This window comes from Myotis yumanensis, unplaced genomic scaffold, assembly GCF_028538775.1.
Source record: "Myotis yumanensis isolate MYYU_CA2020_CCGP unplaced genomic scaffold, mMyoYum1.0.hap1 SCAF_18, whole genome shotgun sequence".
Lineage (NCBI taxonomy): Eukaryota > Metazoa > Chordata > Mammalia > Chiroptera > Vespertilionidae > Myotis > Myotis yumanensis.
The window spans coordinates 14,145,839-14,170,884 of record NW_027223769.1 but is presented as its reverse complement, the minus strand read 5'-3'; the positions used below and the strand labels follow the sequence as shown (position 1 = coordinate 14,170,884).

General features: G+C 59.6%; 1 protein-coding gene across 8 annotated transcripts in view; it reads left to right on the top strand.

Annotated features, from left to right (window-relative positions):
- GSE1 (Gse1 coiled-coil protein) overlaps window positions 1–25,046 on the top strand; it is a 419,522-nt gene that overhangs the window by 364,805 nt on the left and 29,671 nt on the right. For 5 of the 8 annotated variants that reach the window (XM_070398662.1, XM_070398661.1, XM_070398667.1 and 2 more), the window contains one exon: window positions 17,426–17,644. The exons of the other annotated variants lie outside the window; for them this stretch is intronic. In XM_070398662.1, the coding sequence (XP_070254763.1) occupies window positions 17,426–17,644 (219 nt within the window). The remainder of the gene's footprint in view (window positions 1–17,425; window positions 17,645–25,046) is intronic. 8 annotated transcript variants of the gene reach the window in all.

Sequence of the window (25,046 nt, the reverse complement as noted above, 5' to 3'; positions counted from 1 at the left end):
GTGGGGGGGGGGGGTTCGGGGGGAGAAGCGGTTCGCCGGCTGGGGCCTCGCGGTTTAGGTTTTTGTCTGGCTCCCTTCCCCCTCACCGTGGAGTGGGGAGACCGCCTGGAGGGCGGGACTGCAGCCTCCCGGGTCTCCGACCCCCACGCCCTGCCTCCCTAGGGCGCGCCCGGGACGGCCACTTTTCTCCTCCCTTCTCCCCGCCTCATTGGAGCGGCTCCCTGCCCCTTCCCTTGCCGAAGATGGCTGCCCGGCCTCGGAGGTGGGAGGGTGATTGCATCCGCCGCCCCCCACTCGCACTGCCCTTTTTCCCTTCCCAGCCCTTCCTGCTCCGCCTGGATGCGCCTCCCCACCCCCAGCCCTCCCGGGCCGGCGGCTGTGCTGATGGGCGGCGAACGGCCCGACCGAGTGGAGCCGATTCAATTATATTGCAGCACCAGAGACACCTCCTCGGCCGCCCGCCTGCCTCTCCAGCAGGCTAATTAAATTCCCTTCGTGGAGGCGGAGCGGGCGTTGGTCTTGCCCTCCCACCTTCCCCTTCCGGCTCTCGCTCCCCTCCTCCTCCGGAGCTTCGGGGTGGGGGCGGGGGCGGGGGCGGGGGCGGGGGAAGGGTAAGGGGATCACTTAGGCTCCAGGCTCAGGTCATGGGGAAAAGGGTTTCTTGGATGGGGGAAGGGATGCGGTCCACCTCCTCTTAATGGGGCGGAGGACCCTGGCCCCCTTCACGTGGTGGGCTGGGGGCCCCTTGCTGGAGCGCTGCCCTTTACGTTGTAAGGGCTGTGTGCCTGGCCCCGAGCACCTGCTGGCCCCCAGCTGGGTGGTGGAGTACAGCCGGTGTTGAGTCGGTTTGGCTCTTGTTTGTAAACTAGCCTTTGTCTCCAGAGTGCGTCTACATACATTAAACCCTTGTTAACCCCTGCAGTGCCTTATCGGGGGCCCACACAGGTTAGGGTTTGGAAACAGAAAGCGGGACCACCAGATGAAAAAAAGGGCTCCTTTTGTGAAAGGCGCTGGAACAAAAGGCTTAGTGGACTCTGGGTGGGAAGCTCCTGGCCTACCTCAGTTTCCAGGAGACTGGTATGGAGGGGCTGAGGGTCTTGGTGGGACACAGATATGTACCCAGTTGGCTTCTTGGGCCTTCTCCCCTGGGATTCTTAAAAGGCAAGGGGTGGTGGGTTGCTCTGAAGGAGGGGGGGGGTCAGGTGAGCAGCCGGTCTCTGGACATCCCTCCATGTTACTTAAGCTTGGGGCACGCAAAGTGTGGCTCACCCTCTGTTTACGGGCCACCTCCACCCGTAAGGATGGCGGAACCTGAGGCACAGGCTGCCACCTGACTCAGCCGGGCCACGCCATAGGTGAGGGGGCCCAGGGTGCGGGCTCCGACTGGCAGCTGTGTGTCATCCCAGCTGCTCTCTGCGCTGGGGAGTTGCCACCCCGCCCAGGAGGACTAGGAAGCACCCAGGAGGCTGTCTCTACCAAAGCAACTGCACTGATAAGTCACAACGGCCTGGACCAGCGAAGCCCTGAGCTCTGGGGGGAGGGGGTGTGGGGGCGCTGATGGCCTCTGCGGGGGGGGGGGGGGGGTTGGTGGCTTTTGTCGCTTTGTCTGGAAGGAGGAGGCTGCAGCAAGGAGGGGAAAGGGGGCAGCTAGAACCAGCCAGAGTTTTGACACTTGGTGGTGTTCTTTCTGTGATCCCTGGGGCAGGTGAGCAGCCAGGTGGGACCTGGGGTCAGCCCCGCCTTAGGCGGCCTGTCCTGGTTCCAGTCACAGTCACATCTGTGGGGCCAGGCTCCGAACAAGGCAACAGGCTGTTCTCTACAGCACACGTCCTGACCTGTAGGTGACAGCTTTCAGAATCCTAGCTTGTCAGAGTTGAAAAGGGTTTATAGATCCCCCAGCTTGGTTTTCTAAAACTGCTGGTGACCACATCTCCCCAAACCTAGTTAAGCCAGAGGGGATGTTCTCAAAGCTCCCCAGGTGACTCTAATGCACAGACTGGGCCTAGAACCAGTCCCCTGACAGATGAGCAAACTGAGGCCCAGGCGCAGGGGGGCCAGCACCAGAGCTCACAGCAAGAATTGGGCTCCTTTGGGAGCTCCAATGACCTTTGCAAAACTGTCCGCTCGGGCAGGCCTCTAGCTGCCAATGACTTCCCTGTCTCTGGGGGAAGTTCAGGAGCTACAAACAGGTCGAAGAGAGCCTTGTGGTTTCAGAGTAGAAGCCGCCTGCCTCTGGGCTCAGCATGTCTGGCCAGATGAACCAGAGCAGAGTCTATATAGCACCTCTCTGTGGCCGACCTGTGTCCTGCATCTCCAAGCTGGAGACCTCCCCAGCCCTCTGAGGTGTCCGCCTTCCCCTGCTCTGAAAGAGGAGGGGCCTCTGGGCCCTGGCCCCTACTTAAGGGGTGGTACTGACAGCTCCTACCTACTTTGCCAAAAGAACGAAGGTGAGCAAGACGTGTCTGCTGCCTCTCTCTTTGCCCCAGGAACTCGTAGGGGCTTGTGGAGTCAGCTAGCAAGGCCGGTTTTTCCTGGCCCCATCTGAAGGCTTGGAATCCCCAGCCTGGGTTACTTGAAGTCCACACCAGGCTGGGGTTGGGTGGTAGCACGTTAATTGCCTCTGTTATGGCAACACAGCAGTCTCCAAGCCACAGGGCTGCATGAGGCCACCTGCCCCCTCCCCTGGTGCCAGGAGAGCTGTGTTTTTAACCTGCAGGGATCCACATTTTGGGTGACATTTCAGTGCGATCACTGTGCTGAAGACCACCCTTCTAACTTGAATTTCTCCCCTCTTGCGGAAAGCATGTGGGTCGCTGGCTTCACTTCCCCTCGCTGGTCTTTCTCCCCAGCTGAGGCCACAGGCGGGAGATGACGTTTCAGAGTGTTGTTGTCGGTGAGAATTTATCGAGTGCCTCCTATGAACCCAGTCTGCACTGGCTGCTGGGAGGTGTACAGACAGATAACACAGGAGTGTGTCCAGGGTGGCCCTTTGCACACCTGCCAGAACTGTCCTGGGGCACTTTAATCTCCAGTCTGCAGCTTCTGCCCCCACCAGCCTTTTCACTTGCGCCTGCTGGGTGAAACCACAGGCCTTCAGACTCATGGTCCTGGCCATGTCTTTGCTCAAGCTGCTTCTCTATCTGGAATTTTCCAGTCAGCTCCAAATCCCAGGGGTCCCTGTCCCCGCCCTCCCTTCCTGGTGCTCTGAGCAGGTTCCCAAGTTCAAGTTGGGGGGCGGGGAGCTACTGAAAGGAAAGTGAGAGGGCGGTAAGGGGAGGGCAGAGGGTTTGCAAGCATCTGTGGAAAAGAGGAGAGCTGGCTGAACCTGAGGCTTTGTGGGGCTCCAGTGGGGTTTGGGGGTTTCTGACAGGTGACTTTTAACTGAGAAAGGAGTGTTTATTCTTGGCTGCACTTCAAAATCACCTGGGGAACCCCAGGCCAGGCTGGACTTGTGACCAATTAGGCTTGAATTTTTAGGGGGTGGGGCACAGATGTCTGTATTTATAAGCCCCCGCCCCAGGTGACTGCAGTCAGAAGCTGAGCTAGAAGGGCCTTCTGCTCTGGGGAGGCATAAGTGGTTTCTCACCTGGGAAGCCAGAATCTGCCCTTTTTACCCCAGAATTGATTGGGGCGATCTAGTGAGCTAGAGCAAACATCCCCTTGCGACCAGGCACCCTCGCTTAGGTAGGGGAGGCGGTGGAAAAACACAGTGGGCATGGAGACTTCTGATTACCCACAACCCATTGCCAGGTCACTGGATGGCTCTGGCCTTTGTATGAACCGGAGGTAAAAGCCTGACGGTAATGCTCTTACCTGGCCCAGGTGAGCCGAAGCCTTTCTTAAAGGGCCTTCAGGTGCAGAGTTATATTTGGATGGGTGGCTTCTGTGTCTGTCGGGCGTGCTGGCCAGGCCTTCTCATTCTGGAACCGGTTCCTCCAGCTGGAGAACTTGACATGTGCATGAGGAATTGCACGTTGCAGTGGCCTTGAGGCTGCCAGAGCTGGGTGGGGGCATCCCGCAGGGACAAATGATGACATAGACCCTCCTGCCGGAACAATCCTCCCAGCTGTGTCCGATCTGTACGATGGGGATAGAGGCCTTATCTGCATTCATGGGTTCAGGTCTGCCAGTGTGGAAGGCTGACAGTTCATCCTTGTCCTCCGTGACTCTACTATCCTGGGACTTTAACTTAAGAGGCCCAGAGACTACCTGTGCCCCTGACCCTGCACCTTGCAGTGTTGGAGGTGGGGATGGGCTGCTGCCACTTTTCCCACCAAGACCCAAAGGCTCAAGGTGCCAAATAAGCCCCTGCTGGGGCCTCCCCTGCTGCCAGGGTCTCAAAACCATACATGTGCATACACGCTTGCACGTGCCCGTGCACACATACCTTTTCCAGCCACCTTGGTGGTTGCACCCTGGGTCTGGGAGGAGGGAGGCACTTTTTCACATGACTGCCCCTCCCCCAGCTCTGCCCTTCCTGTGCTCAGACCGTAGGTCTGTGGCCACCGGCAACAATAAAACAAATTGATCCATGAGCGTTGGTCAGGGCAGTATTGATGTGGGACAGGTTAAGCCGCCCCGAAGGGAAATCTGTGTGTCAAGCCGAAGAGGGGAGGCCTGCCGGCAGGGGCAGACGCCTCCTTTGTACTAACTCCAGTCTTCACTCCTGCGGTCCTGGGCACCCTGACATGCCACTCAGCCCTTTGGTAACAAGAGGGACAAATGCCTTGGTGTGATGCAGCCCCAGGGTGTGGCTGTATAGGTCAGGGCAGGTCTTGATCTGGGTTACTGAGTTGTCCTCGGGATATAGTGACCGGGGGGCATGTCCCTCTCTGTCCCTAGAGGTGCCGGGCTGTTGTGTGTACTCCGGAGTGGTGGCCTCACTCCCTGTTTCATCCGCCCTTGAGATGGGTCTGACTTTCAAGGTCAGGATCATCCCCATAACCACTAGCTAGGAGAAACGGGGGTCCATGGGGCTCCTCTTCCTGCCTGAAGTCAGACAGCTGGTAGCAGTAGAGAGAGAACGGAAAACCAAGGGATGAGTGGATTCATCCTACTGAATCCCCCTGCTTTGAGTGCAGTTTTGTAACTTTTTTGCCTGTGATGTGTGGCTTTTCACTACTCACTTTTACTATATGAGGACTCACTAGACATGGCCGCTGCTATGCCCACAAAGTTGAATACGGGTAAAACTGACTAGTGTCCCAAACTGGTCAGATGGGAACACTGGAGGGACTTCTGCCCAGAGGATGAGGGGCTCTGATCATCCCCTGCCACCTGACCAGGGTATGGGGACAGAACCGAGGCTCCACATTGGCCCCACTCTGCCCTCGGCCTCCGGCTCTTAAAGAATTTCTCCTGGACCCTGCATGCGCCCTCATGGGGAGCCAAGGTGTGGGCTGAGGTGGTGTTTTGGAGACTGACCCTCAGGCCTCTTTTTTTTTTTTTTTTTTAACATATAAGTGAAAACAGCCTGTTGCAAAAAGTTAGGCCTAAATATATGTCTTACAGAACTTTATAAGACTAAGAAGGGCTCCTTAGTGGGGATGCCAGACCCTGAGCCTGTGACAGACACAGGGAGTGCATTTTAACTAACTAGCTGGTTCCCAAGTTGGATCTGGTAGAACTGTGTTCCTCTTCCCGGCTGTCCTGTGTCTGGTGGGGTGTCAGTGGGGTGCCAAGGTTTCTGCAGCCAGGGCCCTCCGTGGACTTCGGGGTTTCGTTTCACAGCTACCAACAGTGCCTGTACCATTGGTGGCAACGCCCCTCACAAGCCTGCGTGGGCAGGTTCACACGGGTTCAGAGAAGAGAAGCAGGTGGGAAGGCTTGAGGAAGCTGCTGGGTGCTCCAGGAGCAGTTGTGGGGATGCATTGCCTGCCCACCCGCAGCCAGTCCCCCAGACCTTTATTGACCTGCCCCATGCTGGCTAATTGGGGCCTCCAAGGACTCCAAGAGGGGAAGAAAACCCTGCATTCAGTAAGTACTGTGCTTGAGGCCTTTTTTGCATCCACAGCAGGTCTTGGTGTGGACTGGGTAGGTCTGAGGTATGATCCGAGAGAATTTGGTTACACCTCCTGGAGCGGCACCTGTGAGACCGCTTTCGGATCTGAACATCCTGCCAGTGTTACTGGAACCTTACAAGTTCCCAGTTGGAGCTAAAGGGGGGTGTTTGTTTATTTTTGAGCGGAGTCCAGAATTATTTAGACCTTGGCAACTGGTGACAGACTGTTGTGGCCAGAAAAAGGTGGCTGACCAGCTTGCTGGGCCTGTGGCACAGTTGGGACTAAGGAGCTCACAAGTCATCGTTTGTGTCTGTTATGCAAGCTTTGCCCGTTTTGGCTAGAGGGCAGTTGGTTTTTCTTTAGTGGGACAGTTACTGATGTGGGCACAGTACCCAGGGCTTTGAAGACGGTAGATGAGCCCAGGTGAAGAAACATCATGAAATCTTAGAGTTTTCTGAATCTTACCTTTGATACCCAGTATCCACTCAGTCTGGGCAGAACATGTTAGGAGAGGGTGTTACTACTCGGGGTTTGATATGTAAAGAATCCATGTTATAGGCGTCTGTAACCTGGGTTCATGGATGCCTCACATATCCATGGGGTTTACAGGTGGGCTTCTGTGAACTTAGTAAAACTATATACAGAATTAATTCAGTAGGAGTATTTTTCTGGTCAGAGGTCTGGTCTGCAAACCATCTTGAGAATGGACCTTTTGGCAAAAGCAAAAACCATTTTATAATTTGAGGCCGGTCCTTGCTTGAATGAACTGTCTTTAAAATATATATATAATTCTTTACTGATTTCAGATAGGAAGGGAGGAGAGAGAGATAGAAACATCAATGATGAGAGTCATTGATTTGCTGCCTCCTGCAGGACCCCCACTGGGGATCGAGCTCACAACCCGGGCATGTGCCATGCATGACCAGGAATTGAACCGTGACCTCCTGGTTCATAGGTCGGTGCTCAACCACTGAGCCATGCTGGCCGGGCTGAGTGAACTGGCTTTGATTCAGGCGACACCCACCTGTTCTTGGCACGTGCCAGGATCACGGCCTCCCGCCTGATGGCCCTCACCCCCAAGGCTGAGGGTGGAGGTGATGACCTCTTCCTCCTGAATCTGGATTGAATTCAGATGTTGACATGTGAGCTGAGGGTCCCGGCTGCTGTATTGTATTAAGTTCCTCCAGATGCTGCTCATTGCCTGAGCCCACAAAGGGTTTCGGAGCTGGCGAGGCCGCCTGGCATTGAGCAAGCAGACCAGCAGAGGTGATAGGGAGTGGCGGGGACTCGGGCAAGCTGGAAACCTAGGGACAGACTAAGGGACAACTGCCACTCTCAAGGTCATGGTTTTGTGGCTTCTGATTTTTCAAGAGAAACTGGAAATCTTCATTTTAACTTGAAATTTTCTGTTTTAAAATGTTTTCCATTGATTTGCACTTAACATCACTTCAGGCCAAATAAAAAAAGATTTGTGGGTAAAGGGAGGCCCGCTGAGCTTTCCCTGCCTTCTCCCGGCTGGTCTCCCCCCTCTGGAATACTAGGAACGAGGCTTGGCCATTCAGTGACCTGACAGGGCCCTGCCGAGAAGCCTCGTAGGGGTCAGGCAGCAAGTGGATCTCTGGCTGGTTTTCTAACCAGTGATCCAGTCCCCGCCTCCTCCTGGGGGTGCCTGCCGTTGGGATTCTAAAGCTCCCAGCTGCCCGAACAGGGAAGCAGGCGGCACCCTTTTCCACGTTGAATCTCGTCACCTGTGAGGATGTGGCTGGTGTGCATGCTGGTCCCTCTTCTGCCGCTGAGCACCTTACGGCTGGGAGCCAGGTGGAGAATGCCCCGGCCGCACAGCCACAGACAGCGTCTGTCAGCCTGCACTCAGTATCGGGGGCACAATGCTCTTCTGATAGGTACACTGCACTGTTCTCTGCTAGCGTGGCTTCTTTCAGAGGGTTGGGCAGGAGCTGTTTGAACTCCGATTCCTGGGCCCAGCCTCCTCTGCAGGGAAAAAGCAAGAAGTGGGGGGCCTGGGACTGGCCAGTCAGGTTATAGTGAGGACTGGCCCTGATCTCTGCCCTCCTGGCTTGCCAGCAGCTCTGTGGAAACGGAGACATTCAGTGTCCACCTCCTGGCCAGGTTGGGTTCCTCTCCCTTGGGACCTCTCGTCCGCATTGGACACCTTTGACCCCCCCCCCCCCCCACCTGCTTCCTGCACTCCGCACCTCCGGAGTCACTGAAAGGGCTCCTTTGTGAGCGAGGCTCTGCTTGGAGGTGGCCTGGTTAGCTCAGGTGCCACAAGCTCACACCGGGTCGCTGCCAGGTTGTGTCCAAGGCCTTCTGTGGCTCCAGCCTGGATTCGAGGCAGGAATGTGGGGATCGGGGTAGGGGGAGGTCCCAAGGCCAGGTCTTCATCTTACTGCCTGGCTTTGTGTCATCTCTGATTCTCACTGGTGCCACCTGTAAAATGGGGGCAGTGCATAGGTGGGCGCTCTCACAGAACTGGGGTCTGCCCTTGGTGTGTGTGTGTGGGGGGGGGTCCTTTCCAGTGTCCTCATTTTTAAAAGGACAATTCCAGTTCAGCAAGGAAAACTGGGTTCCCATCCCGGCTCCTCAGCCTCTTAGCATGCCACCTTAGACAAGGGTGTGGCCCTCTCTCTCCCAGCCTTGGTTTACCCCTCTGTAGAGTTGGGGTAAGAGGCAGGATACACTCATGGTGGGGGGCTCCTTGGCCCTGGGACCGCTGAACCCAGCACCTAGCGCCTTGGATGCAGGGGTGATGGACGGGTGGGAATTGGGCCCACTGGGATCAGTTCTTGGATCTCTGGGTTCAGCAGTGTGACTCTGGGTAGCTTGCCTGACCCCCTGTCTGCTGGGGTCTGTTCACAGCCTTATTATGGAGGGTAGCTGATGCTCGGGGCAAAGTGTTCTAGAATGAGCAACTGTTGTCAGGGAATGGCTCCCGGGGGTTCAGGATGCTGGGCTGCAACAATGACCTGGTCTCTCAGCCTTTTCTTATCTTTATTGTTCTCTTCCTCGAGGCTGCAGGCCCTTCCAGTCCCCAGTGGCTGCCGGTTTCTGCCTCTTCCCACCCCTCCCAGGATGGCCCTGCCATCCCCGCGCTGCTCTGAGCCCTTCATCTGTCCTGCCCAGGCTTCTCCAGACGCAACAGCTTAGAATAATCTGTCAAATGTCGCTGCCATCTGTTGCCTGACTTCCGTCCTTCGCCTCCACCGGAACCTCTGGGACTCCCAGTCATCTGTGGCCTTGAACCTCAACCCCTAGGCTGTCCTTGGAGGCCTCTGTCAGCGGGCTGCCCTGGGCGCCACCCTGTGCCCATCACTGTCCTTGCCGCCCACTTTGTGGCTTCTACCCAGGACACCTCCCACCGTGAGCCGTGAAGCTGCCTGGGGCCTGAGACCTGTGGATCTGCCCCTCCCTCCCCTGCCCTTTCCCCCTCTGCCTGCCCCTCTCCTTCTCCCTCCTCCCATGTACACTCGCATTGAGTGACACCCTAGGGGTCTCTCCTGAAAGCTCAAATGTTGCCTCTGTGGGGGCATCCTGGGGCCTGGGCCAAACCCACTTATGGTTCCCTGGTGACCCCAGAATTAGCTTTGCCAGCAGCTCACCCTGTGGCGCCCGCTCTGTGGGGGTGGCCTTGCTCCTGGGGGCGGGCTCTCATTGATTAGGGTCTGGCAGGCACTGTCTGCTCACAAGCTCCTGCCTTCAGCATCTGTAGTGACTTAATAAATGCTGCTGAGTGACAGGTCTGCGCCACAGGGAGGATGGCAACCTTGTTGTAAAATGAACGGCCTTGTTATTCATTTCACTCCTGGGCCAGGGTCCTGTGCAGACACAGACTGGCCTCCCTCCCTTTTCTCTCTCCACCTCCCTCCTTTCTCCCCCCTCCCTCTTCCCCTCATCTTCTCCCCCCCCCCTCCCCCTCTGCCCTCCCCCTCCCTTCTTCCCTCTTCCTCCTTCCCCTCTTATGTTCTCTGGGTCCTTCTCTCTGGTTCCAGGTCAGGATCCAGGCCATCTGCTGGGCCTTCCCCTGCCCCAGCAGTCGCCGAGGGCCTTGGCTCAGCCTGCCAGCGACTCAGGGACTCAGGGCGTTAGCCTTGGGGAGTAATTCCAGGTCGGGGACTCAGGGCGAGAAAAAGGCCCCAATCCCCTTAGACACCTACAGCCTGAGGGGGTGTCCTCAGTAGAAAAAGAACATGAAGGTCTCAGCAGGCCACCCCTGTGCATCCGGGAGCAAGAGGACCTTCCCCCTCTCCCAGCCTCCTCCCCCACCCCCAAGAAAAATTGTTTCGTGCGAGTGAGCGCAGAGCACCCGCAGGCAAATATAATAATGAATTTATTATGAAGCCACTCGTGCTCCTGAGATCACGTGGCACCGCACGGCCTCCTGCCCGGGTCTGTGCAGGGTGCCCCGGCCTTGCTAAGGCTGCAGAGCATCCCCCTTTAGGGGGGGCACAGGGGCCCCAAGCCAGGGGGGGACGCCCTCTATTTGTTCACAAACATTTCTTTCTGCGGTAATGAAAAATTACCAAGAGGGGTGATTAGAGAATGCAAGTCCAGATTGCGCACCGGCCCGAAAGTGAAGCCCCCGCTGGGCCCAGCCTCGCGGGGTGTAATTACCCCAGGGGGAGCCGTCAGGGGCAGGGGCGGATTGGTGCTTGAACCGGGAGCCAGCAGAAAATTCATCTCAGCTATTAGCTTGTAATTACAGAGCATGGAGGGAGCAGGCCTGAGGTCTGGAGCCGGGAAGAGCAGGGATGAAAGGAAGTGGTAATTATGGGGTCCACGGGAGGCCAGGAGGGAGGGAGAGAGGGAGGCTGAGTGCTGATTAATAAGGCTCCTCCACTGTGGGGCGGCGGAGGGAGCAGGAGCCGGGACCACGTTCAATGGTGGAGGGGTGGGGCCGCCTCCACGTTTTAAACCCGGCTGTGGGAGCCTTTGGACAGCGTGCCCCCCTGCGGGGTCTGTTCTGTAGAACACAGAACAAGGTGGGTTCCAGGAAAACGCCCCGGGTGTTCCAGCAGGCCCGCCCCTCACACTTGGATCTTCCTTTCTTTTTTACCCTTTTATTTTTTTTAAGCTTTGTGCCTCTTCTGGTCATGTTAAAACACAGGCAGAGGAGAGAAACAAGTATTGATTAAAGACACCACAGTTTGTTAGAGGGAGCAGTGGCCAACGCCTCCCCCAGGTTCCAAGACTGGGCGGGCCGTCCTGCCTCTCCAGACCCTCGCCCTCCGTGGAGTGGCGGCCTGGTCACCTGTGAGTGCTGCCAGCCCAGGAGCTTTCCCTCTGCCTGCCCTCAGCCTCTGGCGAAAGCACGAGGGCTCTGAGCTCTGGGCTTTGTTGGGCCAGACCTAGAAAGGTCCGGGGGGTGGGGGAGAACTGGGGCTCAGAACGGTTGGAGGGGTTCTGGCGGCTTGAAGGGGCCCAGGAGCTGTTGGATTTTGCCTCTGGGGGTCTGGCTGTGCTGGCTCTTTTCTCCCGTGGAGAGGGGACAGCTGAGAGGGGCAGGAGGCCCCGTCTAGAGACACCAGCCTGTGATGCAAATGAGAAGGCCCGGGAGGCCACGGAAACCAGCTCATTCTCCTGCGGAGTCAAATGTGTCTGGAGAGCTTGTACAAGGCAGAGAGGAGCCGGCCCTGCCTCCCCGGGCGCCCCCAGCCCCCAGCCCTCATCCATCATTGGCCTTCACGAAGCAGAGCTCATTCCCAGCTGTTAGGATAATGAATTTACATGAGCTGATAATGTAGACAAGAATTCAGTCAATGGCCAGAAGCGGCAGAAGTTAATAAATACCTCTCTAATGAGGGCAGGGGGAGTAGGCGCCCCAGGGCTTCCTAAGGGTGCAGGGGCCGCCCCCAGGCTCCCCTCCACCCACCCCTGGGCCTCCACAGTCACAGTGCCTGGCCTCAGCCAAACAACAGCTGTGTGTGGGAGGCCCAGGTCCACCTTTCTGGGCAGGACCTGGGGGCAAGAGCAGCAAGCAGCCCTGAGTGACCCCCGGCCTGTACTAAGGAAGGAGTGGGAGGTTATCAGCCCTGTCAGTCCACAGCAGGTCCAGGGTGACCCAGGGTCTGTGGGCCCCCCCAGTTTGGCCTGGTCTTTCTGTCCTAGGTGTGAGGGAGCTGCCATCCGGCGGTGGTGTCCCCCGGACCCCCTGCTGAGGCACACATGCTGAGGAGGAATGCTAATTTTAGATGCCTAATGAAGCTGCTCATTTGGAATTCTATTTTAAGTGACCTGACATCAGCAGAGCAGCTTTCCTGGCTCATAGCTCTTGGAGCCCATGGCTGACACCATGGCAGGGACGCTGCCTGTGGGGGACCCCCCAGGAACCCAAGGGGGCTATACATGGGGACACAGGCCACTGGCCATATTTGGGGAGCAGGTGCCAGGCTTTGTCTGAAGATGGGGAGGAGGGGTGTCACTGTCCGGATGCCAGCGGGAACTTGATGATGACTTTCAGGTGGTGGCTGACCCAGGAGAGGAAGGAGAGGCAGACCTGGCCGTCGAGGGGGGCTGTAGGTGAGGGTTTGGCCTCCAGTTTCAGCAGGGACACCCCAGTTCCCTTGGCTTCTGCACCTGGCTGGCTGGCGGCCCTAGTCGGGGACACCCCCATGCTCCTGTTGGATGTGCCAACTTCATGCAGGCAGGTCTCCATCTCTTTGAGGGCCCCCGTGTTTTGAAAACCTGGTTCACTGCAGAAATACTAGAACAGAGAGAGTTTAAAAAGGATAAAAAAGAGATTTGCTCCTCTTGCTGCCAACTGAAGATACCCCCCACTGGCCATAAGGGACATGTGACATTTTGGGGTCTGGCCTGGGATTTGCCCTGTGGCACCACCTGCCCATCCAGCACCTCTGTGCCATCCTGCCCAGCACTGGCAGCTGGCAGTCACAGCATGTTCACCCGAGTTGCCAGCTGGCCAGCCTGTCACACGGCTCCTGGGCAGTGACCTCACATCTGCTCCCCCGGCCTCTGGGACTGGTCATTGGGAGGTGCAACAGTTACACTGCCCATCCTCGCTTCCCAGCTCCTCCTCCCTGTCTGTTGTGGCAGTGTACATGCGGTGTACAGTCGGCCCCTCTCTCAGCCCCAGAATGGGTCTGGATCTGGGCCCTGACCCTGTAAGCAGGATGTAGGTGCTGTGTTTGAGTAACCGGTCTGCTAGCCCTTCGATCCAAGCCTGCCCTTGCCCATCTGTAGAATGGGCACAAAGACTCCTTTGTCTTAGGGTATTTGGGATTTAAAGAGGTAGCCACATCTCTGAAGAGTCGGGGGGAAGGGGTGATTGATGGCATCAGAGAGGACTCTGTGGATAAAGGCGCATAGTAATTCTTTGCAGATGGTTGACCCTCTTTTTGCATTACAGCTGATATTCAATATTATCTTATTTTAGCTTCAGATATACAGCATAATGGTTAGACGATCAGATGGTTGAACTTCTTGGGGTTCAAGAAAGAAGGGAGATAGGGACAGATTGAGAGGGTGGGCCTTGATGAGACACGTAGGCAGTGACACTCACAGATGCTGCATAACAAACTATCCCAAACCTAAAAAACAGCCAGGGGCCCGGGAGCAGCTCAGCTGGCGGTTCTGGCTCAGTCTGCAGTGAGGCTGTCATCGAGCTGTTGCCTGGGCTTTTGTGTCTCCGGAGGCTTGATGGGGGCTGGAGGAGCAGCTGCCGGGATGGCACCTCACACAGCTATAGACGGGAGGGCGTGGCTCCCTGAAACACGGATTCCCAGCAGGCTGCTCGAGCATCCTCACAGCATGGCCGCTGACCACCCTCAGCTCAAGTGATCGGAGGGAACCGAAACCTCAGAAAGCGAAACTATCAGGCGAGCTACTGTGGTGAAAGATATTTTAGCTCGGGGTGCGTGTTTACACCTTCGGTCAGACTTCACAGTTAGGTCTCAGACTGGGCAGGTGGTGTCATGAGTGGTTAGAATGCTGTGTCTGAGCCCAAGAAACGGGGTTCAAGTCCTAGATGTGCCGCTTAAGGGTGTGACCTTGAGCCGTCTGTATGGCCTTCACCAGCGTTCACAGAGCTCCTGGCTTTACTTCCCCCACTTGCACGCTGCTGGCCTCTGGGCGATGCCTGAGGCCGTGAGGCGTGGGCACAGGGAGGGATGGTAAGTGGTGGCTCTGGGGCTGCGGCCTCTCCCGGGCTCTCCTGAGAGGCGCCCCGAGGATCTGTGTGGCCTCTGAGGGTTGCTGAGATGTCCCCTGGGTGAGGGAGCCCTAGGGTCCCTCCTCACACACCTCATCTGCCAAGCGGCCCTTGTAGTGCCCTTCCTCTGAGCTCCTTGTCAGGACCTGGTGAACTTGAGGCCCCGCCTGGGGCCCCAGACGGGCAGGCCTCCATCTTATGCCACTTAGCATCTGGAGACAACCCCCCAATTGGTGCATTGAGTGTGGGTGCTGAGCAGGACCCTGAGGACTTGTGGACTGCCCACATCAGCGCTTGTGTGTGGGGACACATCCTTGGTGTCCCCTGTGGGCAGCAGGACAAGAGCTCTGGTCCCCGGTGTCCTGGGTGTCAGCCTTCAGCTGCCTCTGCTGCCCGCTCAGGGTCATGGCACTGGCCCTCTGCCCGAGGCCTGCATGCCAGGCTGGGCCTGGCTGTCCCCAGGGCCTGGGGAAGACAGCAGCAGGAGGAGGGGCAGCGTTGGGGTACCCACCCTAAGCAGTGCACAGACTTCTGACACCGCCTCACCTCTGCCCCTCGAAGCCCCAGGTGGGGCAGTAGGCAGCCTCTGTCCTGGTTTGCTGAGCCTGACCTGTGTGGCCTTGGCTAGACCCCTCACCCGTCCGGCCTGGGAGCAGGGTTTTTGCCCCAGTTGGCTGATGGGCTGTATAATAACAAGTGACCCTTGGTATGTGCCTGCCCTGCTCTGAGCCCAGCACATAAATTAGCTCCTTGAATCCCTCTGGCACTAACCTCAATGAGGTGGACTTTCTCCTTATCTCCATTCTACCGACCAGGGGATTGAGGCTCAGGGAGGTGAAGTGACTTGCCTAAGGGCTGCGGGGCCAGGTTAAAGCCCCAGGCGCCTGGCCGCTGAGTCAGTGCTGAGCCCTTACCTCCAGGCCCCTGCTTTCTGCTGACTCGTGGCCTTGGCCGCACCTCCCATCCTCTGTCCCTGCTGGCCATGGGAGGGGGGAAAGGACACTAAAGGCAGCCTGGGGCCAAGCTTCCGGAGCACGTTGTCCATGTGCTCACTGGTCCTTGAGTGGCTGGCTGGGCGCCAGGTTGGCTGAGAAAGGACTCTTGTCAGAACCTGTGCTTTCTGGCCATCAGGCTGCTAGGGGCAGGGACCCTGGTTCTTGGGTTTCTCTGCTGAGTTCTAGGTGACTGGACATGTGGCTCCCTCTCCCCACCCCCACCCTTCCAGAAAGAGGAGGACACCAGGGGTCAGCCGCGGGTCGGTGCCTGGGCTGCTCAGTGGGGCTGCTGCCGTGGGCACTGCTGCCCACGTGACCCGCCGGCAGCTGGGAAGCCAGCCTGCTGGCTGTGGGCACAGGGGCTCTTGAGGGGATCCTTTGTTCCCCGAAGTACAAGCCCTCACCCGAAAGAATGGTGTTCCCTCGAGCTTGCGCCTGCCTCAATATTGTCTTTTATGCGTCAGCTGCTTCCCCCGCCCCACTGCCACCGCCATGCACCCGGCCCTCGCCGAGACATTTTTCCTGCCCAGCGGGGACTGATGGCACCAGCATGGCCTGGCTCCCTGGGGCTCAGGGCTAGGGCGTGGGTTCAGGGGAAGTGGGTGGGCTGGTCTTGGGGGCCTGCCCCTGTGGGGGACCCCTGTGCTCAGCTGGCTGCATGGGGAGGGGCATGGAAGCAGGTTCCAATCAGACCCGTTTAGACTTGACACAGAACCCAGCAGAGGTGAGGTGGGCTCTGGGTCGGGGGATCACAGCCTGGGGGGGGGGGGGGGGGGCGGCTTGCTCCCATGCTCCTGCCCTGTTGTGTTCTTGGATTCCTGTGGTTGTGCTTGCCCCACCCCCACGCCCATGATGCCAAGAACCCCCTCCCTAGACGACCCCGAGGCCTTCCCAGGCTTCTGTCTGGGGGTTGGAGGGTAATTTGCTCCTTCCTGCGCATGACCTGTTGCCCCTGCCAGCTCCGAGGCCGCAGCCTCGATTTATGCCCTGGAATTGCACCGCAGGGAGGGAGCAGGGCCTGGGCCTGGGCAGGTGGCCCCAGAGGCAGGAAATGTTCACGGAGAACTTATTTATGGCATCCTCTCCTGCCCAAGACGGAGCTGGGCCTGATTGATGGGGCGTGCAGGGCAGGGGGAGGTTCCACCTCCTCGCTGACACTTGAATGGGGCTGGAAAGGCCGGGCCTGTGATTAGGTGGCCAAGACCTCCGCGTGGCGTCTGAGGTCACCCTGGTGGGCGGCAGCTCCTTGGCCAGTGTGGCCTGGCCCTGGCCCCCTGTGGGGAAGGGGTTTCCCCGCCGATGACGGATAGATCTGCAGTTCTGCATCTTGAGCTTCTCCAGGCGGGGTCTGCGCCCGGTGAGGGAGCACGGCGGGGTCTGTTCGCTGTGCTCTGTCCCCCACTTCTCCCTCCACCGCTGACGCGGCCCATCCTCCACAGGCTGTTCTTGGAGGCACCTCCTCAGCTGGAGACCATTCAGGATCCCTGGGTGGCTTCGGGACTCAGGAGGGCATGGTGGCGACAAACAAGGCCTCCAGCCACCTGCCACCTCCGTGCACTGGCCCGCGCCCCCAAGATCTTTCCCTGCCCATCGGGACTGAGGGCACCAGCATGGCCTGGCTCTCCGGGATGTGTGTTCAGGGGAAGTGGGTGCACTGGTCTTGGGGGCCTGCCTCTATGGGCCCCCCATGCTCAGTCAGATACCGGGTCTGCACTGTCTGAGCCTCTGTTTCCATTTTTCTAAAACGGGGACGGTAGCAGTGCTGGCCTCACTAGTTGTGCCAGAGGCCTGTCAGAAAGGTTAACCGTGAGTTGCTGGCCTGCTTGTCCTCATTATCACTGTTAGTCTGGCTGGCCCTTCCCCTTGCCTCAGTCTCCCTCCCCCAGGCCTGGTCCGGGATGATTTCTGAGGCTGTCACATTCTCCCAGGCCTGCCCCGTGGCTCTGGCGAGGTTGTAGGATGGTGCAGGTCGAGCCATTGGGGTCCTGGGCGCATACCTTGTTCTTTCATTATGGATCCAGGCGGGTGGGGGTGTCCCTGGGCCCTCGGGGCCACTGGCTGGACTCGCAGCCCATTCTCTCTGCAGCACTGGCTCTGTCTGCTCTGCCTGCCTATCCTCTCGGGCCACCCAGGCTGCTCCTGCTCCCTGCATGCCCCTGCTGGCCAGACCCCTGAGCCCCGGACCCCGCTCTGGTGCTGGCCTCCTGCTCTCTGGGTGACCTCTGGTTCTTCTCTTCCTGTTTCAGGCATGAGCCATGAGCCCAAGTCCCCTTCACTAGGAATGCTTTCCACCACGACCAGGACCACCGCCACCGTCAACCCCCTCACCCCCTCGCCGCTCAATGGCGCCCTGGTGCCCAGCGGCAGCCCCGCCACCAGCAGTGCGCTGTCGGCCCAGGCCGCGCCGTCTTCCAGCTTTGCCGCTGCGCTGCGCAAGCTCGCCAAACAGGCAGAGGAGCCCAGAGGTAAGAGGCGCACGCCAGGCCATGACCGAGGGAGGGGAGGAGCCCCCGTGCCTTCCTGCCAGGCCGCTCCGCTCCAGGGGCGGCCCGGGAAGCAGCTGGTCCCACCAGCAGGAGCCAGGGCTCCAGTCCCATCTTGGTTTTCTTGTGCTGGTTCTGTCTGGTGGGAGCAGCACAGTGAGCTGCAGGCCCTCCTGGACCCCTGCCCGGCCAGCGAGCCCACCCAGCCATGGGCACCTCTGCTTGGCTTCTGCTTTTGCTCTGTCCTGCCTCTGTCCTTTCTTGGCTCCAGGAGCCACCGTGGGGGGGTCAGTGGTGGGATGTGCACCTGGCTGAGGAAGGTGGACCTGCTTGGCCACCGGAGCCCTGAGTGGCCTCGGGAGTGCTGAGCCCTGACCCGCCTCCCTGGAGCCCCTGGGAGCCCACTCCCAGGTCAGCTATCCCTAGAGAGCCATGAGGCTCCAGGCTCTGATACCCATCCCAGTGTGTCAGGGAACAGGCTCTGGACACTTGAATGATCCTGGAACAGGGTTTCTGGGGCAGCTCCCCACCTCACTGAAGCAGGGATTGCTCGGTGGCATGGACGGGTTGGTGTCCCCCTAGCTCCTGGTGTCTTTTGGGCAGTGACGTGCTGCGTGACATTGGCAAACGCTGACCCTCTCTGAGCTTCCCTCTTCTTGTTTGAACCCTGAGGCTCTCGATGCCTCTGGCTTCGGGCACTCCTCAGGATGAGCGTCCTGTTGGCCCGTGTTAGTTGTGGACCAGGGCAGCTGGTTCGACGAGTGGGGGGAGGGGCGGTTCTCACCGAGCTGCCAGGAGACCTGGGCCCATGCGGTTTCTGGTGCAGGCCTCTTAGACACCCTCTGGACTTACCGCTAGGAGGCGGGGGCCCACATCTGGGGCAGAGAAAGTGGGTACTCTGGGTGCCTCTGCCTGTCGTCTGCCTCGCCCCAAAGGCCCAAGACTTGGCATCTGGGTTCCAGGGCCCTCGAGGGCGCCCAGGAAACACGTGTGCAGGAAGGAGCTGTGTCGGTTCCTGTGGCTCTGTGGCCTCAGCTCAGTGGAACAGACATTTGCCCTGACCTGGGCTTGCTGGGGGTTCTTCAATTCTGGGATCTCGTCTCTTCCCAGGCCCCTTGTACTACCTGGTTTTGGGATGGAGGAGGATGTGTGGGGGGAATGAGCTTAGAATTGATGGGCAGGATGGCATTGGCCCAGGAGGGAGGACCACTGGGGCCTGCTTTCACGTCCACTCGCTGAGGCCTGCTCCGTCCACCTGGGCAGTGCAGCTGCCAGCAGACCTTCCACGTCGCTGCATGCACACCCCTCCTCACCCTCCACGCCGGCCTGGGGACCCCATGGCCACTTCTGAGCGACAGGCTGCAGACGTGACAGCGTCAGTGTCAAGAGGCCTGGCTGCCTGGGGTCACAGTGCACCGCCCAGCTGAAGAGCAGGTGCCCAGAGGAGGCAGCAAGCTGAGCTCTCTGCCTGGACCCAGTGAGGCCCCAGACCAGACAGCCCAGGCAGGCTGCAGGGCGCCCGGGGAGCCGCGCACATACCTGGAATTGAGGTGCCGGGGTCTCCTCGGAGCCTGTGAGAAGCCCCTGGGGCAGAGTTTGCCCAGCAGCTCCCTGCTTTGGCTGTCTCCTCTAAGAGCGTTCCAGAAGACAAAGAAACGGCTGGCGTGGCTTTCAAAGCAGCGTGTGGGAGGACGCTGGTCCCGCCTGGGCTGAGTCACCCCGAGTGTCAGGGCTTCAGCAAGCAGCTGTGTCCACTCCCGGCCCGCTGGGCTAGAGTCCCAGAGTGACACCCCACATCTGCAGAGGATATGGCAATGAAAGGGCACACGTCCCTCCTTGCCAAGGCAGGTGGTGGAGAGGCCTACAGATGCGGGCCCACGTGTAGGCCGGGGACAGGGCGCAGGAGCTGCCTCAGTGGCTCTTTGGCTCCTCGCCAAGGCCCTAGGCTGGCCCAGCGTCTGGCGTGAGTGGCGGCCCAGGAGGCAGCCGGTGTGCCAGAGGCTGCTGGGCCTCGTTGGCTGGGAACAAAGTGTGCTGCTGACGGGGGTCAGGCTCTGTGGCTACAGCCGGGTGTTTTGTGTGACGCCCTGGGAAGTGTCGGTAGAAGGTGACCCACGCTGGCCTGAGCTCTTACCGCCGTCAAAGCGTGGTGTCTGCCGCTGGTTTCCTGAGGTTATTCCCCTTGTTCTGCTGAGAAAGCGGAAGTTTGGGTGGGGCTCGGCATCTGTGGGCCTTGGAGCAGTATGTGGACCCTAGGATGTTCTGATTCTCAAGTTTTGCTGTGTGTGTGCCTGGGCCTCGTCACCTTGTACCTGGCTGTGGCAGCCACGAGCAAAGCGGAGTGCTCGAAGCCATGGCAGTGAGCTCAGTTTGCAATCCTCCATCTGCTCAGCCCTAGTCAGGGCCTTGAGGTAAAGAAATGAGACGCTTAGTGACCCTATGGCACCTTCTCTGGGTCATACCCCATGCCCGGCCCCATTTTTCTCACTGAGTCACCCTTGCTCTGGCCTTGCCGTCTCCATCTGCAGAAGTGGCTGGCAGCCAAGTTGGTCCATGGCGCAGCCGGAGAAGCCGAGGCCAGAGAGGTCAGGTTGTAAGCTGCTGCTGCTGCTGGCTTTCCGAGTGTCTGGAGAGCGGGGTGAGGACCACCAGCCTGAGCGGTGACCTCAGTAGGGAAGGAGGCCCCTGTGCCCCCCTGCCATGGTTCAGAGCTCTCAGTAGTCCGTGCCTCCCTGGAGGGTGTGGGGGAAAAGAGGGGGCAGCTTCTGGAAGCCGGGGGCAGCGAGGCACGGGGTGCAGGGCGCAGCGATGTAGAGCGCAGCATGTCCCAGCTCCCTGCTCTGCCTCTCCTCCCTAACTGGACAACCAGGGGACTTTGGGCAGGCTTGGCAGTGGGCAAGGGGTTACACTTGTTCATTTTTTAAGATAAAAGTCACCCTGCAGCGGTTCTCAACCTGTGGGTTGTGACCATCGGAAAACACATATAGCATATCAGATATTTACATTACGATTCATAACAGTAGCAAAATTACAGTTATGAAGTAGCAACGAAAATAATTTTATGGTTGGGGGTCACCACAACATGAGGAACCGTATTAAAGGGTCGTGGCATTAGGAAGGTTGAGAACCACTGCGAGGGTACAGCTCTGATGTTTAGTGTATTCAGAGTTCTGTAACCATCACCATTAGTTCCAGCACCTTTTCATCACCCCTAAAAGAACCCGGGACCCGATGGCCGCCACTCTGCCATGGGGGTGCTTTACTGGTGCTACCTCTGTGGGTCACAGCCGTGCGCTGCCTTCCAGCCCCTTCACGGTGCAGTGCAGGACTTCGTGCCTTCCCGTGACACAGCGCCCCTGAGCTGGGTGGCACACACCCCGTTCCCTCCTTAGTCACAGCAGTGATGTTTACTGAGCGCTGGCTACATGCTGCCGTCCCCCCAGCCTGTGCTCAGCGTAGCCCTGGCCTCTGTTCTCTGTTTTGTGGGTGGACAACATCATTGAGCTTGAAGCTTCCCACACCATCAGCAGAGAGGACTCGTGTCACAGGACACTGCCACCTGCCAGGCCTCTTGTCTCTGAGGGGGGCCCCGGACAGTGGGGTAAGGGCCCTCATACTCCTGGAAGTGCTGGCATCTCAGCACCTGGGGATTGAGGTGGCTCAGGACCCCATGGTCGCCTCCCACAGCACCATCCCCGCAGGCAGAGGTGCTGGAGCCAGAGCAGCTTCCAGACCGGCACAGGCCCCCGCCCGCCCTGCCCCGCCCCGCCGACCCATGGAAAGCTGACTGGCTTTGGCTTTGTCAGCCCCAGGCTGCCCGAGTGCCTGTCCCAGCCTGGAGCACATCCGGTTCACCTTTGACCCTCCCCACACCCCTCCCCCGCTGAGGACGTGTCATCTTATTTTGAGCCTCGGACCAAGCTGTCCCCTCTGCTTCTCCGGCTCATAATGCCTTTCCTCGCGTGTCCTGAGGGTGCGGTTTAAAACTCCAGTTCAGAGGCAGTAATCTGTGCTCTGTGTCTGCTCTGCCGGAGAAAGGCTGCGGGGAGTCGGCCCTCCTGGGGAACCTTATCTTTCCTGAGACTCCCAAACGTGCATGCTTTCCATTGCAGCAGAACCGGCCTGATCAGTCCCCTGTGGCCAGTGTGGCCGGGCACCCATCCCTAGGGGCCGGATGCCTGCTACGCCTGGACCGCCTGACCCTTTACCCACCCCGGGGCGGGTGCTATCGGGCGATTAGTGGATTCTGGTCCACGTCCTGGCTATGCGACCCTGGCCCTGTCACCTCACCTCTGTCTTTTCTCAGGATGAGGATACCATCTACCTCATAGATCCTGATGATTCAGCAGGAACACGCTAGCGCCAGGCACAGCAGCTGTGTGCCGTGAATGAGGGCTGCCAGTGCCGCCAGTTCCTCTCTACCCGGACTACTGCCACCCCCACCCCCACCACTAATGCCACCACCCTCTCCTCTGCCCCCTCCCCCTCCAGAAGCCCAGCCTGGGGCTTGAGGGCCTCCCTGGGAGGGGCCTGGGAAGGAGGTGCCTCCATTGTGGGGAGGGGGGGTGCTCCTGGACACTGGCAGCTGTGCCCGGGTCTCGGGCTGGCCGCAGTGAGAGGCAGAGAGCCCAGCCCATCCGGGCTGCGGTCAGCCATTGCCGCCACAGCTGGTCCTGCCTGTGCCGATGGCATGGGGTAGTCCAGGCCCAGGGCGGCCTCTCTCCTTCCCCAAGTCCCTGGTCTTTACTCCTTGGGAGAAAGGGGCCCACGGAGTGACCAAGCCGCACCACATTCTGGAAGGAGCCTCGGGCTACAGGTTTGGGTCTAAATCCCAAGTCTGGGTCTGACCCCAGTGCACCATGAGACCCTTTGTCAGTGGCAGGCCAAGGGGCCCCACCTTGGACTGAGGTGTCACGCAGGCAGTGCCCCTGATGTCTGTCATCAGCTACTGGAGCCCGTGCCTCGTTGCCCTGCCCGTCAAAGCGATGTCTCCCGGGCTACTCGGCCTTTCCTCCGCCCTGGAAGCTGCTAGGCCAGTTCCAGCCTTGGGCTGGCCTCCCCTCCTGCCAGGCCCCTCCCAGAACCTCTTCTGGACAGAAACCATGCCCCCATAGGTGTCTGAAGCCCCACTTTGGGCCTTGAAATGAGTCCCAGGCAAGGAGTCCCAAGACCCCTGTCACAGGCCGTGGCCCCCTCAGCCTCCTCCAGGGCTGGCAGGGCCTGCGGGTGTCCCCAACCGGCCCGGGGGCTTGGAGGTGCTTGCTGAACGGCTGAGTGAGGGTGCGAGACAGTTTGTTCACCCTTTGGGCCTGCCTGGCCCTGGCTGGGGTCTGATAGCTGCTCGCTCTGTCCTAGGAGCCTCCTCAGCCTGACCCTTCCCCTCTGCACCCCACAGAGGGCGAGTCTGGTAGCCTGTGTCCCCGCCGTCCGGAGCGTGACAGGGCGGCTTTCACAAGTTGTGTGGCAATCTGCTCGCCTCCGCTGCGGCGGCACCTCCCGTGGGGCTGCCGCGCTGGCTGCTGAGAGCTGGGGCTGCAGAGCCGAGGGCCCGCCGTCCTCAGCCACTGGGGGCAGGTGCCCGAGACACCCGGGCCTGTGCACATCCGGGGACACATCAGGCCAATCCCAACTCATCCACTGTTGTCCCTGCACGTCTTGCGGAGGCTGATGGTCACAGCACACAGCTCCTCGGCCCCTGGAGAGGGCCTGGGGCTCGGCTGTGGGGGTGGGATCTCCTCCGGCAGCTGTGGCCTGGGGGCCTTCTTTGTGGCCAGGTGCTGGGCGCGGTGGAGCGAGCAAGGGTGGGCTCTGAAGCCTTTGAGCCCATCCACGTCCCATGGCGTCTTCCAGCGGAGCACGTCCGTGTCGGGCGTGTGACGTGGCCGCCCTGAGCCTGTGGGACGGGCGAGCGGCCTCACCCCGCGGCGTCTGCACTGAGCACAGGCACCGGTTTTGTCGCCTGTGAAATGACCAAGCTACCACGGCTTTCTCTGGATCAGACATCAGGAGGTTGACAAGGGTGGCGATGGTGGCAGCTGGACTTGAATTTCTAGCTGTTGTTCAGGTCCAGAGCCCCGAACGCTGGGTCCCCAGCCAGCTTCCTTCCCCAGTGTCAGTTGGCTGCCTGCCTCGTCTTGTCCCTGGCTTTGCAGGCGGGTCCGGTTACCATTGAGCCCCTGGAGCCGCCTGGAACCAAGGTCCGGCCCCTGAGTCCCAGGGCGGTGGGAGCGCCCGCCCGCTGTTTGTTTGGGGCTGTGACTGCCTCCGCTGCCCATCACTCAGCCAGCCTGAGGGGCCTCCTGTGCTGCTGCCACAAAGCAAACGGGGAGGAGAGATCCCGCCTGGCACCCTCGCCGCTCGCGCGTGTGTGTCAGCCTGCGGCTGGCAGGCTTGGCGAGGTGGCATCTCCCTGTGGGTGTCTTCAGTCCCATCTGTCTCTGCACAGGTGTGAGCTCCGGCAGGGGCGCCCTCGGTGCCTCTCCCTTCTCTTCTGTCTGCTGGGCTGGGATTCTGGAGGCAGGTGGGCAAGGGAGGCTGAACCGGGGAAAACGCAGCCCTGGGAAGGGGCAGCAGGCATGCCTGGGAGCTGAGCCGGCGAGATGGGAGGGGAGGCAGGGTGAGCGGGGGAGGCGAGCAGAGCAGTGGACTGGCGGGTGAGACCAGCTCTGGATATTAGGAGCGTTGGCCTCCCCTGGCCGTGATGATGCAACAGTGACTTTCCCTGTCACCCTGAGCCCCCTCGGCCTCCTCACCCCCCTTCCCTTGCCTCCCTGGTGTACCCCTCTCGGCTTCTGCACCCTAACACAGCAGCATTGCCCCTCAATTCAGGAGCCTGCCGGCCTTCCAGTCCTGCTCACCAGCAAGTCATTGGCCCCTGGAAATGCATTTGGTGGTAAAGATCTGCATCTCACCCTTGCTGGCTTGGGTTTAGTGACAGTCACAGTCACATGACAGTAAGTCAGGTGCAGGAACGTGCTGTGGCCATGGAGTAGAGTGCGGACTCCGCCTGTCCCCCTCCCCTCCCAGCCAGTGGAGAAGCTCCAGGTGGCAGGTGGGAGTGTCCTGTGCCCGGCTGTCCCCTCTGGGCCAGGCCTGCTGTGAGTCCTGAGGGTTCCCACCCCACCCCCACTACCCTGTGCTTTTGACGGGGTCTTCATCTCCCTGACCCCACGCTCCCGTTCCCACCGGCACAGGTTGGACTTCCATTCAGGGTCCACTGTTCCCGTTTCCTTGGGGACCTTTCAGGGAAAGGAGGCAGAACCCAAACTGGGACAGTCCAGTCCAGTGTCTGTCCCACTCCACTGCCTGCTGGCCGGGAGGCTGCCTTCGGGCCGCACCGCCCCTGTGGACCTCACACATGAAGGGGTCCGGCTGATCGATGGCC